The 25445-nt window shown below is 47.8% G+C and overlaps 1 protein-coding gene across 3 annotated transcripts in view; it reads left to right on the top strand.

Annotated features, from left to right (window-relative positions):
* The window catches only part of DYNC2H1 (dynein cytoplasmic 2 heavy chain 1), a 3314293-nt gene that overhangs the window by 38088 nt on the left and 3250760 nt on the right, over positions 1-25445 (top strand). For all 3 annotated transcript variants that reach the window (XM_069639013.1, XM_069639012.1, XM_069639011.1), the window contains exons 3-4: positions 12747-12885; positions 12991-13109. In XM_069639013.1, coding sequence (XP_069495114.1) covers positions 12747-12885; positions 12991-13109 — 258 coding nt within the window. The remainder of the gene's footprint in view (positions 1-12746; positions 12886-12990; positions 13110-25445) is intronic.

Raw genomic sequence — 25445 nt, 5'->3', positions numbered from 1 at the left:
AGATGATCCTGCTCCCCAATTTACTATACATTTTTGGTAATGTCCCCGTCTGGCCAGGTAGGAAAAACTTTGCGAACCTGCACAAATTGCTTGCACAATTCCTATGGCATTCTGGCGCGGTGCGTAAGAAGTGGTCGGACATGTGTCTGCCCTATGACAGAGGGTGCTTCACAGCCCCGGACCTGCTAAAATACTGGACGGCATCACAGGCACAGTTCGCATGATACTGGTACCCTGGGCCCCCACCCCGTCCTCCTGTCAAGCTGGAGGTGTTGACAGTGGCGGGCACTAATGTAATGTCTCTGATTCTGAACAAAAAGTATGAGCCGGATTCGCCCATTGATCCGGTCAGGACCACGGTACAGGCCTGGGGCCAGCTGTTTGAAACCTGTGACGAACAACACCCATATTACAAGTGGCTCCCCGCCTGGAACCTTCCCGGGCTGGAACCCACGCATGACATCGCCTTGGCGCGACACTGGGAGGCGCTGGGATACCGTGCCCTAACTGATTTTTACCCAGAAGGGCAGTTCATAACACCGCAGACGTGGAAGCCGGGGCATTCTGGTTCTGTTATGGAGCTACTACAGTTCTACACGCTCCGTGCTGCCTTCCGCAGCGCGTGGCCTGATTTTCCTGTTGAGCCCCGGGACTCCCCTGGAATTGCCTACATCGCTAATTCGGGTGGTGCCCGAGGGGTAGTTTCTTCGTTATATAAACTTTTACTGACTGCCGCCCCTTCCCAACCATCCAGGGCTCGAGAGGACTGGGCCTCTAAGCTGGAGGTGGAACTCACCGACCAACTGTGGGAAAAGATGTGCTCTCATACCAGTAGGGTGTCCCTAAATTTTCGTTACCGCACCATACAATATAGATTGCTCAACAGGCTGTATTATACTCCATGTAAAATTTTGAGGTTTACAAGCTCTGATCCACGGCTCTGTCCTCGCTGTGGCGCGGAGGGTGCCGACCACCTACACATGTTTTGGACCTGTCCAGAGCTGGCCACATTCTGGTGTAAGATCATAGAGACATTGTCTGCAATCACTGACTCTGTTGTCGATCTCAACCCGATGGGGGTCCTGTTTGGGTTGTGGGGCCCTGGGGAGTCTAGAGATGTGGTTAAGTACCTGAATGTGAGCTGTGTAGTGGCCAAGAAGTGTGTTTTGCAGAGTTGGAAGAGCTTGACCCCCCCCCCTACATATCAAAAATGGCTGAATCTGCTCACGTGGTCTCGAAACTGCGAGGAAGAATTCCTGGGCATGCTCCCGATCCGTTCCCGTCCCCATAATATTTGGTCTGCCTTCAACAGCTACCTGAATAGCTTAAATGACCCTTCCTCGTTGGACGAGTCCTCCCTGCCCTCTCCGTTAGCTGTTTGAGACGTTGGTGACCCATGATATGTTATTAATTGACCTCTGTTGTCTTACTTTTGCATATAAGTCCTTGTATCCATGTATGTGTACCAAATTTGTTCTTACTGCTCCGATGTATGTGTGTATGCTATCTGCCTCTGTCAACAAAAATACAAGTTTTTAAAAAAAGAAATCTAAAGGAATTCTCTGTGACACTGCACTAAAGGTGCTGTGTGCCAAGATACAAAAAGTAGATGCCTATGGAGTTTGTCAGACTCCAGAAATAGTGGAAACATATAATCCAAATCAGGTCAAAACACATGAGAGAGTGAGAAAAAGGTCTCATTCACTCCAGGGTTAAAATTAAAAAGTCCTAAAGTCCGGAAAAAGAGCTCGGGGTCTCTAAGGTGGGAGGAATGAATCACTAAAATGAAAATTCTCCCTAATAACTGTGTCAAAAGCAGAGGAGAGATGAAGTATAATGAGGACAGCTGGAGAGTTGTAATCGAGAGATGCAAGTAATTCCTCACAGGTGTTCAGAAGAGCAGTTTCCATACCTCTGGATGTTCAGAATCCCGATTGATGGTCATGGAGGCAGTCAGAGGGCCTAGAGGACTCAAAGGAGAGGTCTGATCAGGAGAGAGAGAGGGGTGATTAGTGGGATGGAGAGTAAAAGATCGGAGTGGATGAGGACATCAATAGTGTCCAGCCAAGTGGGTCTGACCGGAAAAGAAAATGCAGAGGTCACGGAAAAGAGAGGATGCGGTGATGGAGGAGTTCAGATGGATGTTGAAATCCCCCATGAGAAGGAGTTTAGTGGTAGTTGTGAGGAGCAGAAATCTGCCCATTCGGAGAGGAACAGAGTGGTAGAGCCGGGTGGGAGAGATGACCACCTTGCACACAAGGCTTTCAAAGGAAGAGTAAGGCTGGGTGGGTATGAGGGAGGAAGGGACCCACTCCGGGACAATCGGAGCAACCCCACTGCCAGCACGGTTAGGGCGAGGCTTGGAGATGATTTTGTAGCCATCAGGGAGAAGGGAGTCAAAAGCAGTGACAGAGCTGGCATCGAACCACGTCTCGGTAAGAGCGAGGATGTCGAGGTCCAGGTCTTCAAGGAGGAGGCAGATGTCGGCAGAGTGCTTGATGGCTGAACGAGCGTTAAGAGTGGCTAGATGCAGGAGGTCTCAGCCTTTGAAGGTTTTCCGAAAAGGTGTACAGGGGCGTGGTACACCAATCGGTGGGGGGGGGGAGCAGAGTGTGGAAGAGGGAGTAGCAGATGAAAGAGGGAAATTGCTAAGGGACAGCAGGCACCGGTCACAGAGTAGGAGGTTGGGTTGAGGGCCCTGAACCAAGATAGTGCCAGTATGATGGACCTAAATGATACACATGGATGATGCAAAGCCCGCCAAGAGGACTTCCCATTTGGTGCCACCATTAATGGGAGCGCATGTGAAAAGAAAAGAGAAGAGAAGAGGAGTCTGTATATCTGGGGACGGGACAGAGAAGAGGATATCGGCAAAGTAGCACTGACATAGGTGTCTACGATGGGTAAACCAGGGTTGGTTGTCAGGGTGTCTCTTTTGTGCTTTTCCCTTCCACACTTCGTGAGAGAGGGAGGGTAGGTGATAATAGAAACAGTTAGAGAAGATAGGGGAGATGATGAGTGCCATAGGGGCCGCAGAGGATGGTTGAGGAAGGAGGAGTGGCTGCACAGCACAATCCTAGCCCGAGCTCACCAGGCGCCCTAGTAGTTACAAAGAGGGACACAAAATGGAATGCAAAAAGGGTGCAGGATTTATTTTTTTGTTATTTATAACGCTCCTAATACCGCACTTGAGTTCAGTTTCTAAGCGTGGATCAGGGATTTCAAACCTCTGTTGCTCTGTTTGGTCTTGCGTTGCCCCTGTGCTATCCTCTGATGTTACAAAACAAAACACACACCTAGATTTGAATTTCTAAAAAGGGTACAAAAGGCAAAGAAGGGAGAGGTAGATTAGATTAGGTCAGGCAGGCAGGCAGAGAGATATAGTCACAGATTGTTTCAGAGTTGTTAGTGGAGGAGGCAGTGAAAATGATCGGCCATTACTCAATGGTAGGTCACCAGAGAGTGTGGGGGGCGCAGGGGCCCAGATTTGTGAGGTGGCAGGTTATGCATCATGAGGCTGCTTCATTGTTTAAAGAGGGGGGCAAAGGAGGGTCCCCTCCGAGCCCTCCTCGGCCCAGACAAGTTTAGACAGAGGAGCCTTAGGTTACGGGGCCTTGGCGTGCAGGTGCCAGGTTCCGCCTACCGGTGAGGAGGATTGGTTCTTAGTTGAGAAAGGCAACCTATCATACAGGGGGAACTCAACGGTGGTGTGTTTCTCGACGAGATGAGGCAGTGTTGGTCCTTTTGGAAGATGCTTTTTCAGAATAAATTCTCTTGAGAAATCAGGTTGCTTCTGGTGGTTACACAATAGGTCTTCGCTGAGTAGATTACCCACAGCCTTTGTGTAGCGCAGTGTATGCGGTCGCTCTGCTTCTTTTTAAACAAAAACTTTTCTATGCCTCAACAAAGTCCAGAGGGCTTACCTGGTCTGCATAGATGGAATCGCGCTGCTTCTGCAACGGACGATGCAGGTGAGGAGCTCCTGCCCTCATGAGGCATCTGAATGCTGGTCTGTACATCTAGTGTTTTAAAGTGTTTTGTGTAGAAGGGTAAACCCAAACCCTGCAACAATAAAAAAACTCAGGAGATTGAATGCACGTTGTCGGAAAAGCTAATTTATTACATGAAAACGGCCGGGGGTGACAGCGGGGGTTAGTCAGTATCGTAAAGCTGAAAACTAGCGACTCCACGCTGTGTTCAACAAAGCTATAGCTTTTTTACACACAATTTAATAATTTACCTAATTACACATACCAGTTACGTCATCCCACAATCCCCATTGGCTAACCCTTATACAAAGAACCTAAACATACACTATATTCTCAGACCCAATAGGATACATTTACTAAACACAAAAACGTGGTCTCCTTACGTAGCCAGTCATGACCTCCGGAAATATAATTGGTCGCTTATCTCAAATAATTTTCAACAGTTGACTCATCCCATTCGTCAGAAAAATGTTAACCCAGTTTGTGATGTGCATAACCTCGATAAGACCCCATCAAAGAGAAGGAGTAGTGAAGACAGTGGCCACTCCTTTGTTCCTTTAATAGCTTCCTCATTAACCCAGGCAAGCTGGTGTCCTGAACTATTCCTTCAGCATTCCTTCGCACCACCTCATGCAACATCCATCTTAAATCTTATAGCCTGCCTGGCACAGATCCTGCTCATCTCCCTGAGAACCCAAATGGAATCATAAAACACTGGTCAAGCTCTGCCCTCGAGCATCCATTTCATGCATTTATTGACTAACCCCGATCCGTCCCTCGCAATCCTAACCAGACCCGCTGTCCATTCAAGAACAAGGCTTTGTGTTCCCTGGAAGTTTGTCCCTCACATCCTCACATCCTCAGACCCATCTAACCATAGAAACAAACCTAATGGTAGCTCATTCCGTCCTCTCCTCCAGGAACCATTTGGCCTGCTATCGCCATGTACTCGTGGAGGGAAGGAAACTCAACCCTTTCAAACCAGAAACTCTTCAGCCTAAGGGTCTAACTACAATAAGCCTACAATCTTTGAGAAGGCTTTATGTAAACTCTAACTACATATTTATCCTAAGTCATCCTAAATCCCCAGGTGTCCACTTCACAAGTTTACTGTATCCCACTACAACCACCCTCTCTACCGAAAAACTCTTCCCTCGCCTTTAAAGCAAAAACAATGTTGCTCTCTCGCTTACGAACACTGAGCTCCTCACAGCTCACTTCTATGCGGTACCAAGTTGTACCCCACACAATGACGTTGCTATTACGTTGTTGTTCATTATGTTGCTACATGATGCAACCTAAAAAGGTATTCAAAACTAAATACAAAGTAACATATTCACCAAATCTCCAAACTACACAGAAGACACACTAACTGCAACATTGCTGCGTTTAAACAAGCTGCACCAGGGACTAATTCAACTTGCATACCGTAAACTTCTTTCCACTGTCAGAATGCTGTGCGTGCATCCCAACATTTGCGAGGTCAATGTAGAGTTTGTGGGACTGAGTGGGGGCATTGACGCATGATGTCGAGTTTCTTATCGCATTAATGATGTTGAACATCGCCTTTTCTGTATTCCCCGTTTTCGAGATCGTTCAGCATAGTGTATATTCTTTTCTTTTAGGATTTTTGCTTGTAGTCACACCTGTTTTCTGTACGTGATTTTGTCCCGTTGCTTATGTTTTCTCCATGCTAGTTTGAATTTCCAGCTTATTTTCTTCAAAGCTCGGTGGGTGGTAAATCGTGCGACTAATTTCTTTTGGGAGGGGGTAAAGAGTTGTTTGAGGTTGCTGTGCTATCTTCTCTACCATGTCTCTGGCTCTTCCCATGTCTCATGTACAACCAGGACTTTTCAGAGCTAAGATTCTGCTGGTTTTGACATGGGCGACCACACATGAGGGCAATCCCATTGTTGAACCACCCAGATTATTCTGGTTATATCCCTAGCAGGTCGACATGGATGAATGGCAGGAGGCTTTTTAAAAGAATACCACTTTGGGTGCGCTTCCTGATTCCTTTCTAGCCTTGGTAATCGTGGATTCTTGTAGGGCCTTCGACTGTGGTTTATTTGGGCAATGTTGAGCAAAATGGGGGTTGGGCTGGTCTGCCTGGGGTGTGTACAGGGCTATATGCTGAACCATTGGCAGCAGTTAGAATCAGTGGAGACACCCCAACAGAGTTCCCACTGAGCAGGAGCACCTTGTATGGATTCCCCTTTTCCACACTTCTTCCTGGTTATTGACCCACTGTCTGAATGGTAACAGTGGCACCCTATAATTTGGGTGTTTCGTTGGCAAACGGGTGCAAATGATAGGGTCTCCCTGTATGCCTATGATCTCATATTATATCTGCGCCAGTTTGCTGTCCCTTTCCTACTCCCCCTCCCAATTCACATGTGTGGCAACAGATGGCAGATCATTTACTTCCATTGCTGCAAGACTTGAGAATGTTCTTTCGAAGGGATTGTGTCCTCCGACGTATTCCTCATCTTAGATATCTCCTTCCAGCTCTGCTGGCCTCGGAACATTTTTTCTCTCTAGAGGGCGCTGCGCGTCGACGTCCTTCGAGTCGATGTCCCTCGACAGCCGCCGTATCGACGCCGACGTCATCCTGGCTATAAAGGCCGCGCGCAGCGCCCGTTGCTCAGTTCCGTTTTTCCGCGCGTACTCAGTGCCTCGGAATACCGTTGCTCAGTTTTGTCAGTTAAACCTATTTACCTCGAGTTATTCGATACCGTACTCGATGGCTTCTTCGTCGGAACCGACAACTCCTCGATCCGGCTTCAAAAAATGCCGAGATTGTGAGAAAAAGATGTCGGTGACTGACCCTCACAGAGTTTGTCTGTGGTGTTTGGGAGCTGAACACCATTGTTCGGAGTGCGAGGACTGTATGTGCATGACAGCTAAGGCCCTGAAGGAGCGTAGGGGGAAGCTGGAGAAAGGTAAGAGTTTTAAAGCTTCTTCTTCGTCGACGAAGTCGAGACATTCGTCTCCTCGTCACCATTCGCGCTCCAGATCTCGGAGTGGGTCTCATCACTCCTCGAGATCGAAACACTCGAAGAGGAGATGTCGAAGATCCCCTTCTCCGTCTTCCTCTTCCTCTGTTTCGCCAAAGAGAATCCCGTGCCCCACGAAACATAGTTCCCGGGCTGAATGGGAGGAATTCCGCAAAAATATGATGAGTGCCTTCGAGAAAGCGGCCTCGACCCCCTCGAAGACTGCCGAGAGCGATGCTCTGGTCGAAAGACCCGAAGGTCAAAAACGCCGCGAGTCGCAGTACCCGGCGAAGGAAACCTCTCGAGCGCGTCACAAACTCTCGAGCAGGACTATGACCTCCAAACCTTCCTCGAAGGTTCCGTCGACGCCGTCGACGAAAGTTCCGTCGACGTCGAGGTCGATGTCTTCGACGCCGTTGTCGAAGGGACCTTCGACACACGAGTCTGTCGACTCGACGCCAGGGTGTCGACGCCAAGAAAAGTCACGGTTACGACACACCCAGTGTCTATCCCCAGGTCCTCGACGGCTTCGAGATCGTCGAGTAGAATCCCAATTCTGTCGAGGTCTTCGAGGCCTCCACCTTTGTTTTCGACGCCACGCTCGAAGCCTTCGGCGTCGACGACATCAACGTTTTCGAGGCCGATTATGACAAGTTCGGCACCCTCAGCATTGGAAATGGGGTTTACACCCTTTGAGTTCAGAACAATTGAGAACTATGTCCTCAATATTGGAAGAGGGTGAATTGTCTGAACAGGAAGACACATTTGAGCTGCAGGGACCTGTAACCCCAATTAGAGAGGAATTTTCCTCTGAAGAACGCAGGTTAAAGGATCTTCATGATTCCTTACATGAGGCAAGTGGGTTAGACACCTCCCCTGAGGTGGAGTTTGCTAGGCCAGACCCGGGGGAACATGCTGAAACCCCCTACAGAGCCTTAATGGCCAGGATCACAGAGTTTATGGGGTGGTCTGCACCTTCACAATCTTTCCAACAAGATGACCTCACGGATATTCTTGATAAAGGCCCACAGGAGGATCCTGTGGTGCCTTTTCATAAAGCTCTTCAGAAGAAGATCATGACAAACTGGGAAACCCCAGATGTCGTACCAGCAGTAAATAAAAAACTGTCTACAAAGTACAGGGTATCCTCTACAGACCCGTAGTTTTTGTCTAAACACCCATCCCCAGAAAGTCTGGTGGTACAGGCAGCCTCCTCTACCGATGTCAAGACGGCTTATCCTACCGTCCCACAGGACAGGGACGATAAAAAATATGATGCTATGGCAAAGAAACTCTTTTCAGCATGTAGCATGGCGTTAAAATCTGTTAATGCTACTTGCACCCTTGCTAGGTTCAGCCATACACTTTGGGAGTGTGCTTCTACAGCGGCTGACTGCATCCCGGAGGGAGAAGAAAGGGATGCGTTTCTGAATATTATACAGGACGGTAAAGACGCTATGTGCGAATCCCTCCAGACGGGCATTGATTCGGCTGACGGTATTAGCAGAGCAATGGCGGCAAGTACATCAACCAGGAGATTCGCTTGGTTGAGAAAGTCTGGTTTTTCCCCAGATGTGCAAGCCAGGCTCTTGAACATGCCATTCGATGGCTCCTTTTTGTTCGGGAAAAAGGCGGATGACAGTTTAGAGAAACTGCAAACTTCAAAAGCAGCAGCAAAATCCCTAGGAGCTGCAATCCGTCAGACTCCTTTTCGTCCCACAGGAACCTCTGCGAGGGGCAAGTCTTTTCGCTTCTACTCCGCATTCGGAAGAGGTAGAGGACGACCGGCTCAAAGGGGACAAAGAAGAACTACCCGAGGTGGACGGGGTAGATATTCAAAAGCCGCAGCAACAGCAGGTGCCTCTTTACCATCGGCATCTGCATCAGCCGCCCCAAAACCACTCTGAGGACTTCCCTCACAGGACACCTGTAGGAGGCAGGTTGACTCAACATCTGGCGGTATGGCAGGCTATCACGTCAGATGCTTGGGCATTGAAACAGTTGCCCAAGGTTACTGCCTGCCTTTCCTACGTATACCTCAGAGTCATCCACCGGGGATCAGCTCTCAGAAAGCTCCAGATCCGCTCCTCTTGCAGGAAATTTTGGACCTGCTAGAGAAAGGTGCCATAGAACCGGTACCTGTAGCGGAGAGGAACAAGGGCTGGTACTCCCCTTACTTTCTCATTCCGAAGAAAGACGGAGGACTGAGACCCATCTTGGACTTGCGAGAATTGAACAAATTCCTCAGGAAAGACAAATTCAAGATGGTCACTCTTTCTCAGATCCTCCAGGCCCTTCAGTTCCAGGACTGGTTGGTATCTCTGGACCTTCAGGACGCTTATTTCCATGTGCCTATCCATCTCAAACACAGGAAATACCTGAGGTTCGCAATTGGCAACTCTCACTATCAATTTCGAGTGCTGCCATTTGGGCTGACCTCCGCCCCGAGGGTCTTCACCAAGTTAATGTCGGTAGTGGCGGCAAGTCTAAGGAGGGAAGGGATTCACATCTACCCCTACCTGGACGATTGGTTGATCAGGGCTGTTTCTTCGGAACAAGCTCAGATCCAGCTAAATCACGTGTGCCACTTCCTTCACAGACTGGGCTTCTCCCTCAATTTAAAGAAGTCACAAATGATACCATCGCAGAGACTCCAGTTCATAGGAGCAATCCTGGACACTTCCCTGGGAAAAGCCTCGCCACCAGAGGTGAGGGCTCAAGATATTCTACAGATGGTTACCAAGTTCCAACATGCCCAACGTCTCCCAGCCTTCGACTTTTTGAGGTTGCTAGGCCTCATGGCATCCTGCATTTTCCTAGTGCCAGAGGCTCGCCTGATAATGAGATCCCTCCAGTGGGCACTGAGGACTCAGTGGTCACAATTCTCAGGGAGAATGACAGATCTTCTTCAGGTTCCCGGCAGGGTGGCTCGAGACCTTCAGTGGTGGGCCTGTCAGGAGAACATTCTGAAAGGAGAACAGTTTTGGCAACCCTGGCCGGAGATAACAGTAGTCACGGATGCCTCACTCACGGGGTGGGGAGCCCACGCCAGCGACTTGACCATCAGCGGTCGTTGGTCTCCATCGGAGTCCAGACTACATATCAACCTGTTAGAGCTGAGAGCCATCAGACTTGCGCTGAAGGCGTTCCTGCCAGCTGTACAAGGGAAAAACGTCCTGATAATGACGGACAACACGGTGGCCATGCATTACCTCAACAAAAGAGGAGGCGTAGCATCACTACCCCTGTGCAGAGAGGCGATGCAGCTCTGGTTTTGGGCAATCCAAGAAGGAATCTCTCTATCGGCAGTTCACCTAGCCGGATAGAAGAACTTGACAGCGGACGCTCTGAGCAGACAGAGCACAGTCTCCCACGAGTGGGAGCTAGCTCAGGAAGTCCTTCTAGAGATCTTCGCCCTTTGGGGAACCCCTCAGGTAGATCTGTTCGCCACCAGCCTCAACAGGAAATGCGACCTGTTCTGCTCAAGGGAATTTCCCCCGAGAGGAGCTCTGGGAGACGCGTTCATAGTGGACTGGGAGTTTCCGCTTCTGTACGCGTTCCCACCGGTCCCTGTCATTCCTCAACTGATCAGGAGGTTGAGAAGATTCTGGAGAACCATGATCCTAATTGCCCCGGATTGGGCCAGGAGAATGTGGTACCCGGACCTTCTAGACTTGTCCATCTGCCCTCCAATTCGACTTCCACTCAGAGAGAACCTACTCTCACAGAAGGGAGGTCAGGTTCTCCATCCAGACATCAAAACCCTCAACCTTCACGCTTGGCTTCTGAAAGGCTGAGGTACAAGGATTGGGACCTCCCTGATGATGTTATGGAGGTGTTGCTTTCGGCAAGGAGACCAGCAACAAAGTCTTTATACCGCTGCTGTTGGAACAGATTTTGCAGCTGGTGTAGAGAACAGAATATCGACCCTTTTTCATGTGGTACACTAATGGTTTTGTCCTTCCTACTATATTTGGCAAATTCAGGCCTTCAAGTTGGCACCATTAAGGGCTATCTCGCAGCGCTATCCATCTTTAAGCGTACTGCGGAAGAACCATCCTATTTCAAGTTACCCTTGGTAATACAATTTCTTAAGGGGTTAACCAATGTTTATCCCTCAAGACCATTCCAAGTTCCCCTATGGGATTTAAACTTAGTCCTAACTTTCCTGATGGGCACACCTTTCGAACCACTCCATTCTTGTTCGTTAAGATTCCTTACCCTTAAAACTGTTTTATTAATAGCACTTACATCTGCTAGAAGGGTGAGCGAATTACAAGCTCTTTCTTGTAAACCCCCTCACACTATCTTTCACAAAGACAAAGTTGTCCTGCAAGTGAAGCCTAATTTCCTCCCAAAGGTGGTTTCTGAATTCCATATCACTCAGAAGATTACCCTACCATCTTTCTATCCTCCTCCTCACCCGGGGAAAGAGGAAGAGAGGTTACACAGGCTAGACCCTAGAAGGGCTTTAAGTTTTTACAACAGTAGACTAGCCAGGGTAAGACAGGCAGACCAGCTGTTTGTAGGTTACACAGGTCACAAGCTGGGGTTACCAATAACTAAGCAGACCATTTCCAGATGGATCATCCTAGCCATTCTGGAATGTTCTAAATTGGCAGGAAAAGAGCCCCCTCAAAACCTTAGGGCTCATTCGACCAGAGGTATTGCAGCTTCATCGGCCCTCAAAAGAGGTGTGCCGGTTAAAGACATCTGTGCGGCCGCTACATGGTCGTCTGTCCATACCTTTACACGATTTTACAATTTGGATTCCTCCTCCAGTCAAGAGACTAGGTTTGGAAGGGCTGTACTGCATTCTATTCATCAATAGAAGACAGCATGAAGTCAGTACTCCCTCCTCCAATAATAGAATACTGCTATGGGAGCATATCTAAGATGAGGAATACTTCGGAGGACACAATCCCTTCGAAGAACAAGTTACTTCTTACCTTGTAACGTTCTTTCGACGGGATGTTCCTCCAACGTATTCCTCATCGACCCTCCCATCCATCCCCGCAGTTCTACTTCCCTTGTTGTTGCAGTTTACGCTCCTTCAGGGTGATTAGTTTAGTCCAGAAAGCATATTTGTGGGCTACAAAACGGAACTGAGCAACGGGCGCTGCGCGCAGCCTTTATAACCAGGATGACGTCGATACGGCGGCTGTCGAGGGACATCGACTCGAAGGACGTCGACGCGCAGCGCCCTCTAGAGAGAAAACATTTTCCGAGGCCAGCAGAGCTGGAAGGAGATATCTAAGATGAGGAATACGTCGGAGGAACATCCCGTCGAAAGAACGTTACAAGGTAAGAAGTAACTTGTTCTTCTTGCTGACAATCCCCAACCTTCCACCTTGCATTGAAAACCTACGGCTTAAGGTCTGCCCTTATGCAAAGTTGCATTATATACGGCAGCACTTGCAAGCAATTCAGGTTGAACAATTTACTATATAAATGTAGAACATAAAATAATAATGTATAACCTAATTAATTGCTTGTACATAGGGTTGTTTTTCTTTGTTTACTTTTTGTTTACATACCTACCTAATAGATGAAATATGCACACAAGGCTCACATGAAAGGGTGTTTGTAAGACATGAATGTGCCAAATCTGTTCGTTAAATTGTTCTCTGGTCAGTGTCTGAAATATTGGCCACCTTAGTTTGGTCCTGATTTGATGCCTTGGTCCGGTTTGTTTTCGGTCTGTGAAATGGGCAAGGAATATGGTAAAAAAAATAAATCGAACCTGTGAACTTTTTTTAAGGATGAAAAATGGAGCCGAAACTTTGATCCCAAACTGCAGACACTCTTGAGTGAATTGGAGGCAGGTTTGGGCATTGTGCTAAGAAGGTCTGACCCTAGCTACCTGGGCAGCAAGTTCAGAGGAGAAGATGACATACTAGGTAGATATCATTACAATCCACTCTAGTTCTATGCTTGCATTGCTGTATTCATTTTTTGTGTGCATGTTCTTCATTGTGTCATCCCGACGTTTCTTTTATTGGCAGGTATTCTTACTCCAAGTGATGAGTTTCAGTTTTGGACCGAGCTTGCCCAAAGTGCGAGTAAATCCAGTAGCAAAGAAAGGGCCAGCCATTTCACAGTCCTTTTTCAATCTGTTGCTAAGGTAAGTGCCAAATGTTACTTTTTTCCGATGGAATGACATTGTAAATCTGTCAGTTTAAGTTGGCATGCCTACAATAATATTACCACTTCCTACTGTGTTTTTGCCAATTATACCTCATAAACAGGAAGTGCATTTGTGGGCTTTATTTGTGGTTGTTTCTGGTTTGATAACACATTGCCTAAATTTCCAGAGACTTCGCCAGCGGCCTGCTCCGAAACAGAAACCCTGAGGATGCCCAGAGCCACATATCGTAGAACGTAGTGCGCTAGTGTTGGCAATACTTTGTGTTGATAACAGGCCTTTGTTCTACACATGTATGTAAAAGGCAAAGTCATCTTTTTAGTACAGCGCTTTGCCGATTTCTTCTAAGTTACCCAAACCCATGTAACTCTAACCGTATTTCTGCTTCTAATTGTAAGAGATTCACCTGGAGAACGCGATAAAGTCTTTTTTGACCTAAAAAGCAAACCACTCAGTTGAAAGTTTAAGAAAATACTTATTTTTCTGATAACCAGTATTTTGGGTGTCACGATTGGCTTGTGCCTCTGGTCCGACACTGCACTTAGATTTCTTAGATGAACTCTTACTACTGATCTGTGGCATTAAACACATGTTCTGTGGTGACAGACTTTCAGACACAAGGCACTTCATTTCTATCTGAGCTTTAAAGCTCATTTCCTAGCATGTAGTATGATAGGTGAGTGTTAGAGCGTTTGGGGTTCTGCAGTCTCATTTCATGGCCCGCTGCTAGTTTTCAGGGCTACTAAATTATTTTGGTGGTCAACTGGATGTCTGCTGGTTCCCCCTGCCACAACCTCCCTTATTACCTTACTTAAAGTATATGGTATTAGGTCGCCCATAAGGTGCCCAGTCTCTAGGGTGATATGATTGTTTATTTATAACCCGCTTCATATCCAGCGGTTTCTAAGTGCGGACCCGGGGATCAAACATGTGTTTCTTTGTGTCGTCTTGCTTCCAAGGCGAGTGTGTTGCCACTGCTGGCCTAGCCTCCCAAGACGTGTACCCCATTTTTACCCTTTAGTGATTTTATGGCACTAAATTGGTTTTAGGGGCTAGGCTGGTGGCAGGTAATGTTTAGTTAAGGCTTTGTCAGGGGTGTAAACTGATTTTCCACATTGGTAGCCCAATGTACCTTTATGGCAGCCATTGGGGCACAAATAGGTTTTCTAAGACATGCCATTTTGTTTTCAGGGGCTTCCTTTGTTAGGGGAGACCACGAGGCAAGTCTTAAAGCGGCTGTTCTGACCACATGGGGTCTTTGTGAGCCCAGGATGGCAGCCTCCCTAGTAGTTTGGAATTGTTTAGACCTCTTCCTTGCCCTGGGCATTCGACTGTGCTTTTCTGTGTGGGTGTGCATGGGTCTTTGTTTTTGAGGCGCTGGCCACCATACTTTAAAAAGAAAATCCCTTAATGGGATTGCTGTGCTGTCAGACACCAGCCCCTTTGAGTGAAGGTATATATAGGGGAAACCCTGTTCCTGAGCTCATTGCTGCTGCAAACCTTGACGGTGAGCAGGCCTACTTACCTGCAATAGGAGTTTCAGCCATTTCCTGCCTTTACTGCATTTTTAGGCCCTCTTCTGGCCATAATGACTGGATGCTGTGGTCTGTGCTTAAATCCGGTTTGAGTCTTTGGCTGCTAGGTGCCCGTCGCAAATTTTCACCATCTTGCTACTGGTCCTCCTCATCTGCTGGGTCGAGACCTTCAATCCTGAGGCTGTTTTCCAGGCTGTTTCCCCCACATTTTACCACTGTTTCCCACCAGGGGGTTTCGCCTTGATGTTTGGAGCTGCCACTGCCTGGAAGGTTGCTGAGAGGCCAACAAACCACCAAATCTGCATGTCTGGGTTGTCTCTGATCTCCACTAATGTTGTCCTGCTGCAGGGGCTGTTTTTACTGGTGGGCCATCCACGTTTACCTGCTGAGATGCCGGGGTCTTCCATGTGCAGATTCCTCCATCCTCCTGAAGCCATTTCCATTGCTGATTTCACTTCATAGGAGTGCGACCCACCATTTGGAAGGACAAGTGTACTTCTGTTGGGCCTTTGGGGCCGTCGTGTGCTTGGGGTGCCAAGCCATTAATGACTAGATCCTTCATTTCACCTTTTAAAAATAAGCCTTTACTTACTGAGTTGTTTCTCCTTCTGGGAACTGGCTTTATGGAAGCAAACACTGTAAGTCCCCCCCCCTCTCCCCACCTTCCCCCCCACCCTCCTCACTGGGCACTGGACTGCGAGTTATTCATGATAGTCCCTTTCAGGGTCCTCATCGTCTGTGATCTGCTAATGCAAGTCCCCTTCTACTGTGTTTCATCATTTGTTATCATGGCACAATTGTCCTCTGCTTTTCTGACCCTGCTGCTGGGTCTAGAACCCACCACTGGGTTTCTTCTGCGTCTCCACTGGTGTACCCTGGGGGCGATTGCTTTCTCCTGGGAACCTGCAGAAAGTGACTGCTGAATACCTGGCTTTTCCTGTGGGGTACTGTTATCAACACTGGAATTCATACAAGTGAAATTCCAAGGTTCTTAACTGCACTGCAGCATTTTTCTAGGGTTCCTGTTAGGGCAGTGGTGCACAACATATGGCCCACAGGCACGATGCGTCCCTTCGAGACGTTATTTACAGTCAATGTTTGTATTTGCATCCTTATATCTGCAGTATTTCTTGTTTAAAACATGATTTAAGTTCCCTAATATATAAAAATATACAAAAGTGGTAATGCCATTACAAGACAATGTATCAAATCGGTCACAGTTTGAAAATGGAGCAATAAATACTTATGACACCTCAACCCCATGGTGACACCTCAACCCCATGGTTTTCATTTTTTGTTTGTTTTTTACTCCAATACATGCACCGATGCCCCTGTCACCTACTCATCCTCATCCACAGTCAGGCCCATTGTATGAGACCTGTTTGGTACATTCGGCCCTCCACTGAAACCAGTTGTGCACCCCTGCAAGGCTTTGGGTCTCTGGAGTTCGGGTCCCCCACACCTCCCAAGCCCTTGATTTTTAGAAACCTCCCCTGATTTATCAGATTTTTTAAATCTTTGTATTAGGCTCCTGTATAGGATATACATTGTATCACTGTGTTTTGCTACTGTTTCATTCCTTGTTGTGTAATATGCTCTTCTTGGCCTAGAGACTGTCTTCCTAAAATATATCCTGGACTTTGGTAGCTCTCCTGGCTTTTTTGTACTTGTGTTTGCCTATTCTCTACATCAGAATGCTCTGACTGTTATAATCATAGGTACTATGTATAAATCTTTATACATAATATACATCGGCAGCATTGTGTGAGCAGGAACTCCACACTTCCAGCGCTTGCAGCGTGAGCAGTCTGCGCACACCACGGTATTAAGGTAAACCCTATGGGCTAATTCCAATCTACACAATCAATTTTATCAGAGTTTCTCAGAAAAAACACGTGCAGCTAGCACACGCACTGCACATCAAAGAGGAGGTTTCTGATACTGCGCCTTGCGCTATTGTGGGGCTGGAGTCCCTGAAAGCTTACATGTCACTTGAAACAATGTGGCTTGCTATTAGAAAAACAGTTCCAAAATGGCTGATGCGCTCTCCTTGGGCAAGCAACCCAGCATTTGGCTGCTACCCCGCTCTGATTGGCTCCCAGCAGCTTTTTAGAGCCAATTGGGAACCGCCGACAGGTGTACGCCGGCCCCTCAACCTAAGGCCCCGCTACCTAGGCTCTTGTGTCGGAGTCTCATTCCATCAGTAGCTTTGTGTGAGCATGAGCTCCACACTTCCAGTGCTTGCAGCATGAGCAGTCTGAGCACACCATGGCATTAAGGTAAGCCCTAAGAGCTTGGGGGCTAATTCCAATCTACAAAATCAATGTAATCTGAGTTTCTCCGAAAAAAAAGGGTGCAGATAGCACACACACCGCACATCAAAGCGCCGGAAGTGTGGAGCTCATACTCACACGAAGCTGCTGATGGAATGCGCTATTGTGGGGCGGAAGTCCCTGAAAGCTTACATATCACTTGAAACAACGTGGCTTGCTAATAGAAAAACAGTAGGTAAAGCCACTTCCAAAATGGCTGATGCGCTTTCCTTGGGGCGAACAACCCAGCATTTGGCTGCTGCCCCACTGAATTGGCTCCCAGCAGCTTTTTGGAGCCAATTGCGGACCGCCGGCAGGTGTAAGCCGCCCCTCAACCCAAGGCCCCGCTACCAAGGCTCCTCCTGTCTTTGACTGTCTGGGCCTGGAGGGCCTCGGGAGGGCCCCTTCCTTCGTGCCCCTCCACAAACAATGCTGCTCCTACACAAACTTGGTACACAGCACCTCCAGACTCCCTTGCAGCTCAATTGTGAGTGATGGCTGAACTGTCCTATTACCTCCTCCACCTATCTCCTTAACCATCTTTGGTGCCTATCCTACTCTCTTTTGCTCCCTCGACTGTCTATTTTCTTCACTGCACTCTGTTACAAAGGTTCATTCATTTCAAGTCGTGCTTCCCCCCCTTTGTCCATCCTGCATCTATCGTGTGCACTGCATTCATTTGAGATCCTTTTAAAAAATCAAATCTAGGTGGGTGTGCTTTACATCCTGCATCCATCTTGCGCACTGCATTCATTTGTGATCCATTTAAAAAATCAAATCTAGGTGGGTGTGCTTTTCATCTTCCATCCATTTTTTTACACTGCATTGATTCTTTTAAAATTGAATCCTGTACCCCACCTATTGCTCTGTATTTGTACTTGTGCCCAGAGGCGTAGACTGGGTAGAGCCATAGCAGGCAAGGTCCACCCAAAATCGGTACATGCCCAACTTGGCAGCACTGTGTAGACACTTACAGATGTTAATGCCACTGCGGTGGGCCCAATTACATTAGCTTCAGGACCCACTTGTTAGACAATCCTGGCTACTCCTCTGCTTGTGCCCTCTTTATCTAGTAGGCTGTCTTAGAGTAAGTGCCAGGACTTTGCAGTGCAGCTTCCCTGCCCCCTTCTTCCACTCTCTCATCCATCCTCTCCCTCTGAGATGGCGCTCACCATCTCCCCATCTCCCCTATCTTCTGTTACTGCTACACTATCACCTATCCTCCCTCTCTCACGAAGTTTGGACAGAAAAAGCATAAAAAAGACATACTGGGTGCAAATCCTGTCCTTCCCATTGCAGACACCTATGTCAGCGTATCTTCCAGAGAGATCTTTACTGATATCCTTTTCTCTGACCCTCTCCAGACCTATGGACTTCTCATCTCATCTCACCTCTACTCTCTCCCCTTTCACATCTCCCATTAATGGTGGCACCAACTGGGAAGTCCTCTTGGCGGGCTTCTTCTCATCACGCTGCATCATTAATGTCTACCACACTGGCGCTATCCTGGTTCAGGGTCCTCAAGCCACCCTCCTTCTCTTTGACCAAATCCTGCCGTCCCTCATTAACTTTCTTCTTTCTCCTGCCTCTCCCCATACCGCTCTCTCTACCCCCCCCCCAACTGGAGTACCGCACCCCTGTACTACACCTCAGAAAACCTTTAAAGGCAGAGACTGTCTCCACCTGGCGACTCTTATTGCCCGCTCAGCCAACAAACACTCTGCTGACATCTGCCTCCTTCTCGAAGACACTGACCTCAACATTATGGCTCTTACCGAGACATGGTTCAATGCCAGCTCAGTCACTGCTTTTGACCCCTTCCTAAATGAGGGGTTCAAGATCATTTCCAAGCCTCAACCTCACCATGCTGGCTGTGGGGTTGCCTTAATCTTCCCTGCGTGGGTTCCTTTTTCCATCTTATCCATCCAGCTCTACTCTTCCTTTGAGAGCCTGGTTTGCAAGTTGGTCATCTCTCCCTCCTCCACCTTGACCATTGCTACCATTAAGGCCTCCAGGCGCTACCTCTGTTCCACTCTGAATGGGCTGATTTCTGCTCCTCCTTAATGTCAACCTTCTCCAATATGCTCCTCTTGGGTGATTTCAACATCCAATTGGACTCTCCCTGCACAGCATCCACTCTTTTCATTGACCTCTGTACCTCTCTATCACACTCCATTCTGCAGCATTGGATCTTTCATATGTTCACATGCTATGAACAATTCCCTGTTGTCAGCCTGGGAATCCTTTGACCATTGTAAATATATAAAAACCTTTCAGGCGTTTGTTTTGTATCCCATTTCCCTCCTTTGCTTTTGGTGTCCACCAATGGGACGTCAAGTATGTAGCTCTTCCCATGCAGCCTCCCTTCAGATTCTAACCGCATGGCATGCTGGAATGAGTCCTCAGTGAGAAATCCCCACACTTCATGTTCTCAACTTCATCTCTTCAAAACTTCAGGACATTCTTCTTTTGTCAGCAGTGTACGAATGCTTTTGTGTACGATACAGGAGATGTCCTAGATAATTTATGCCACACAACCATTGCAGAACCCTAGGACTTAGAAAATCATAAGGAAGTGTGGGTAGACCTGGCCACGGATGGGGGTTGTATTTATGACATGCACTCCTGAAGAATACGCAAGAAGAGGTGCAAGCCTAAGGAGTGTGTACCGTGCATGGATGCCAATAAAAGGCACTATGGCATGGGAACCAGCTTTAATGAAAGCAGAGGAACGCACACGTACTGATCAGGGGTATTTGTTACTTTAGGAGTAACGAAAGGGGGGAATGTTGGGGAGGGAAGGTCTTTTCAGACCCACCCCTGACATTCCCGCATGACATGGACCTTATGTTGACCCAAATGGTGGGAGACGTCCCCATGTTTGTTTGTCTGTTAATATGATTTGGACTTAACAGTAACCACAAAAAAGAAAGCTGATAACAAAGCCATCTGGTGAGATGCATAGACTCCATTTTGTGCCACCCTGAAACGCCATCTTTTCCTTGGCCAGACCATGATTTCTAAAAAGCCATCCCTCCCCCTGTCCAGTGACACGCACAGAACACCCAGTCCCCCCCCCCCGCCTCCCTTGGCAGCTCCGGACAAACCCATTTCTCACAGAAGCCTGGCCATGTATTGTTGCAAGTATGAAGTATCCTTCTCTCTCTTCCTCTGAGCTCCTTGCCCCGAGTGTGACTGGATCAAATCCTGTCCTGCGTGCCAATCCGTCTTCACAAACCTCCCTGTGCCACCTCACCCCCACCTTTGGGAGTTACAGCCTACATGGCCTTTGCCCCTCTACTCTCTTTCAATGTGAGTTTCTGAGAGGCCTTTCCCCCAGACCACCCCAAATCGCCCATTATATACTTAATCCAGTGTGATCGTATATCCTCCTTCAAACTAATATCCATCCATCCTTCGTTTTAAATCGTGAGGCATCTGGGAGAATAAATCACAGATCAAACCCCACAGGTAAGGCTCCTGGCAGAAGAACAAACAAACCCATGCCCCCATAAAGGCATGGGTTGGAATGTGCATATATCTGTCTACAGTTTATGAACAACCCCCTGCCTAAATAATGATTTTATGGCTGACATTCTTTGCATGCCAATGACCATTGTGTAGTTTAGGTTAGTTAGGATTGTAACACTTTGTGTGAACTAAGCCTGACCTTCACCCTGAGAAGATGAGCTCAGCTGACCCACGTGCCAACTGACCGCCCCAACGACAGCAGCCAATTGGAGCCTGACATCACCTATACAACATACTGTGCCATGCGGGCCAACCAATCAAAACTGTTGTACTATGTCATTACATCATTCATGACGTTTTTGGGGCTTCATAATGTGCTGCCTGTGTATTGTTTGGCAGAGCGCTCTCGGGGCAGCAGAGTTCTCTGCATGAACAACTTTATATAAACATTTGTTCAACTTGGAATCCATCTCCTGGTCTCATTTCCTAGTGGGGTGTGTCCTTTATTTGGCTTGTTTGGTATCGTGTTGGGACCAGGTTGCTTTCAACGCATATAGGCCTTACTCACCTTGAATAGCTGCTGCTCTTCTAAACTTGTAACCCTGGGTTGTGCTTCCCTGAATTGCTTTGGTGCTATTCCTAAATAGTTTCATAAAGTTCTTACTTATCTTAGAAACTGTATAATATACTTCTTAAAAGTATGCTGGGTATAACTAGTTATTAGGTAGCAGATAGTTCTATACCAATTGGTCAATTAATTACCTTGAAATACATTGGGTCTTTCCTAAAGTGTAATAGGGTTTTGCTTTCCCTGATTTGCTTAGTGTATTCTAGAATAGTCATTGAGTGTTCATACTGTCATTGAGTAGCTTAAGGTCCCTCCAGAAAGTATGAGTTTATTTACTAGCTCTGAACTGAGTTCTAAAAAGTAATGTTGCAAGCAGTATACATGCAACCGAGTTAGTTGTGTCACTGCATGACTGACCTGGTCAACTACTCTTAAAATACTGATTGTATTCTAAAAGTATATCTAGCTTGGTCTTATTCCCCAAGAATAGTATAAAACTATCCTAAATGTATATCCTTAGGTTTGACTCACCTTGACTTGCTTCATGCTCCTCTAAATAAGGTTATACCTTAGTTTGCATACCATAGGTATTGAGTTGGTTTTTATGATTGTGTTTATATGATGTTATAGTACTTACCCAAGATTTATCTTGGTCTAATTGTATTTAAATAAACACGTTGTTTTTACATTACATAGGGCCTCATTACGAATATGGAGGCAGCCATGCCCTTAATAAGGGCATGGCTGCCTCCATATCGGGTCCCAGTACTGGGTTCCTTCAATGAGGAATAACCGGGTCATCCTGACTTTAGAGGACCCGGTAATTCCTCCTTGAAGGAACCCACCCCCATTCGAGCCCCCATATGGCTCAATGGGAATGGGGAGGGAGCTAATAACAGGCCCGTGAATAACAGCCCGTTATTAGCTCCCCGTTCCCCTCGTGGGACCCACTAAGGACGCCTGGTTTTACCAGGGTCCCGCAAAGGGAACCTCGTGATAGGGCACCCCATAATGAAGGGTGCCGGTCCTGTACCAGCACCCTTCATTACGGGAGCGCCTGCCTCATAATGAGGACCATAGTGTTTCAGTGTTTCTTTTGACCATATGCATGCTGCAATTTCTTTGTACCAAGCTACAGCCTTCTCGCCCTCCTAAGATAGGCCTTCCTGCTCTGTCCATGCTACCAAAACATTCTCAGCTGGTACAGCCTTATACTAAGAGTGGAGATTATGTACTGCCTGAGATATGGTTTTTATGAAGTCTGGTAGGACTTTAGAAAAACTGTCCTAACCGATGTTTACAAAGGATATTCAAATGTATTGCGTCCTCCCACGTATTCATCTTTAGATATCATCCCTTCCAGCTGCTTGCTTCGGATAATTGATTTCGGAAGAGGGCACTGTGCATCTATACGGTTGACTCGATGTCCCTCGAGGGCCTCCGTCTCGAGGTCGACGTCATCATGGGTATATAAAACGTTCAGTGCCTCTTCAAAGATTACGGCATGTGAAGGCATGCGTCCCCAACCAGCACGATCCTCCCCGCAATGAGGGACAATGAAGGACTCTCCCAAATCGGGAATAAGGCCAGGACAGAGTGCGGGTGAGCTTAAATGGGAGTTTATCAATTAGAATAGGGCATGCAAAGAACTCTGCAAAACTCCGAGAGCGCTCTGTCTGACAATAGCAAAGACAGGCGTATATATTTACAAAAAACGTCATAAGAACCTACACACTATAGGGGGCACAAGTTCAATGGGATTGGGTGGCGACGACTAACTATAGGTGCTGCTGCGATGTGGTTGGCTTTGGCTGGAAGATGTCACTGGTCAGCCTCGCGGGTTGGGCTGGGCCTGGCAGGTTGGCTGGGTTCATCCGGGCGGTGTTGTTGTGCCATTGTGGCCAGTGTCAGAGATGAATGTCCTTTCCTGACTTATTTGCCCTGGGCCATGCACACCGCAGTCATTCAGTCATTGCAATATTATCTTCTTTAGTAAATCTTCCAATAGGTTATTCTACAGGTTAATGCAACACAGGAGGAATGTACCTTGTGAGGGGTCTGGAGGTAATACGTCAGGACATGGTTACCAGTGTCCTGTTGACCGGGGCTATAGGTCGAGGGGCTAAGCTTCAGGGCCTGGGACGGGCGGTACAGGTCTTTCTGCCTTGTTAGAAGTTGTTATGGATGTTCCGCTGGGTGTTGTCAAAGTGTTGGGTGTCCTGATTGCACAGGGCCATAAGTCTAAGATGGTCCGGTGGGCTATGAGGTTTACGAGGGGGCGCCGTTAGAAGTGTGTGTTCCGGCAGAGGTTTACTGCTGTGCTGTAAATAGTGCAGGTGGCGGGCCGTGGCCTTGGGTGCTGCAGAGGGGGCTACAAATCTTTGAAGCGGCTCCAGTCTGGTAGGGGGAGGTGGAGTAGCGCAGCGCGGGCCTCTGCTCTCATGTCTTGGCAGCCTTCGCAGGGTGGGAGGGTGTTACGTGGTACATTTCTGATTCTGCACTTTCTTTTGGTTCGAGATACATCACATCTGAAGCAGGAACACTGGCCTAATGATTTGACATAAGGACTGGCCTAAACATCTAACAGCCATGAAAGCAGATGTCGCAGAGAACCACCAGAGCACAACCAGCCCAGCTAGCTGTGGAATGCCGCAGGCCTCGCAGAGACGGGCATGAACAGCCCTCCCTTCGAGAATGTACACAGTTCGGATGCTGCTGGCTCAAGTCCCAAGGTTGATAAGAGCCTGACTTGCAAAGACAATCTGAAGTTACGAAATGTACTGGATTGCCTTTTCTTCGGCGAAATGAACTATTGTTATGAATACGTACGGCTAATGGGAGGAGATTAATATGTAGCTTTGCATTGTACATAAGTATGAGCCAGGCCTGGGAGGGGGCAGAGTCGATGCAGCCCTCCAGAGCCTGGTGTGTGTGTTAACATTACAGCACTTTTACAACCCCACTTCTGGCTTTGTGGGTTATTTGTGTCCGAGTGCCAAGTGCGTGGAATGCCTGAGACGGTGCGAGGGAGCTGGATTTGCACTAGTATCGGGGAGAGCAGGACGAACGATTGTAACATATGGTGCCGAAACCCGGGAGCTCTTCTGTTCATCAAGTGCACAGAGATAACAGCAATACAACGGGTAAGTGAAAACATTTTCGCGGACCCTGTTGCATGTTGCGGTAGTGGAATTTGGGGAATTTGGAGTCTTCAGGGACTCTAGGAATAATACAAAGATAGGGCAGAGCATTCTTAGGCACCTGTAATACAGTCAGAGCACCGGGGCGTGGAGAGTGGGTGTAGGGTCGATGCTGTAGAGGGCACAGAGTGGGAGGTCTGTCTGAAGGTTGAGTAAAAGAGGAATAAAAAGAGGAATAAAAGAGGAATAAAAGAGATTAAAGAATACAGATTACAGAATACAGTTTCAGTGGCAACATGGCAGATGCCGGTCCACTGACAAGGCAAGAGGCGGGTGAAGATCTGTCATATAAGTCGGGGGCAAGGGCTGTGCTGGAAAGGCTGAAGAGCATGTTGCACAATTGGGATGTGATCCCCCAGTCGGTACAAAGGAAGAAGGAGTTTGGGGCTGCCCACGAACATCAGTTACAAAGGGTGGTGAAGGGAATGGACAAGGGAGGAAGTGCTGAATCACAAGAAAAGGTACAGAGTGATCAGAGACGCTCAGATTTTGAAGTAATGCTTACACAAAAGTTCATGATCGGCACAAGATGGCAGCTGCTAGTAGAGATAAGGAGGGTGGTTGAAGGGAATGTGGAGGAAAGGTTAAGATCCGCCAAGGGGTGGGCAGACATTCTGAATGCAGCTGATGACGCATGGCTGAAAATGAAAAAAACAGTGTTAGTAAAGGAGGGGGAGGAGAGAGGACACAAAGAGGGGCAGGAATGTGAGGTGCCAGCACCAGTGCCTTTGGGGGTTGGGGTGGATGACGCACAACGCTGTGGGGATGGCTCTATGTATTTCCGAGAAAGGGAAGGAAGTGGGGGAAGATACCGGAGGGAGGACATTTTGGAAGAGAGAGATGCAATCACTTATTTGGCAAACGGGGTCCTGACAAAATGGGGGAAGGCATGTCCAGACAAAGGGGCAATAAATAAACTGAATTTCAGAAGGACAGGTGACTGTGCAGTGTGCACCTTAGACAAGGAATTGAACAAGATGATAGTGAAAGGTGTAGTGTCAAGCGAATACATGCCAGAGAATGTCAAATCACAACAAGACGCTTTCAGGGCATGTGCACCAGAGAAGCACATTGACAGGCCCACATATGAAGTTGGTGGTCAGTGTCAGCGTCACTTAATAGTGTTTGGGGGGGAAAGAGCAAAGCATGGTGAAGCACAATCAGTGGTGCTGCATCTGGGAAGAAAGATGGTAACTGCATCTGAGCGAGAGTGGCCCGTGGCACCTGAC

The sequence above is a fragment of the Ambystoma mexicanum genome, chromosome 7q, assembly GCF_040938575.1.
Source record: "Ambystoma mexicanum isolate Mex_15411 chromosome 7q, UKY_AmexF1_1, whole genome shotgun sequence".
Classification (NCBI taxonomy): domain Eukaryota; kingdom Metazoa; phylum Chordata; class Amphibia; order Caudata; family Ambystomatidae; genus Ambystoma; species Ambystoma mexicanum.
This window is presented reverse-complemented; position numbering and strand designations above follow the sequence as displayed.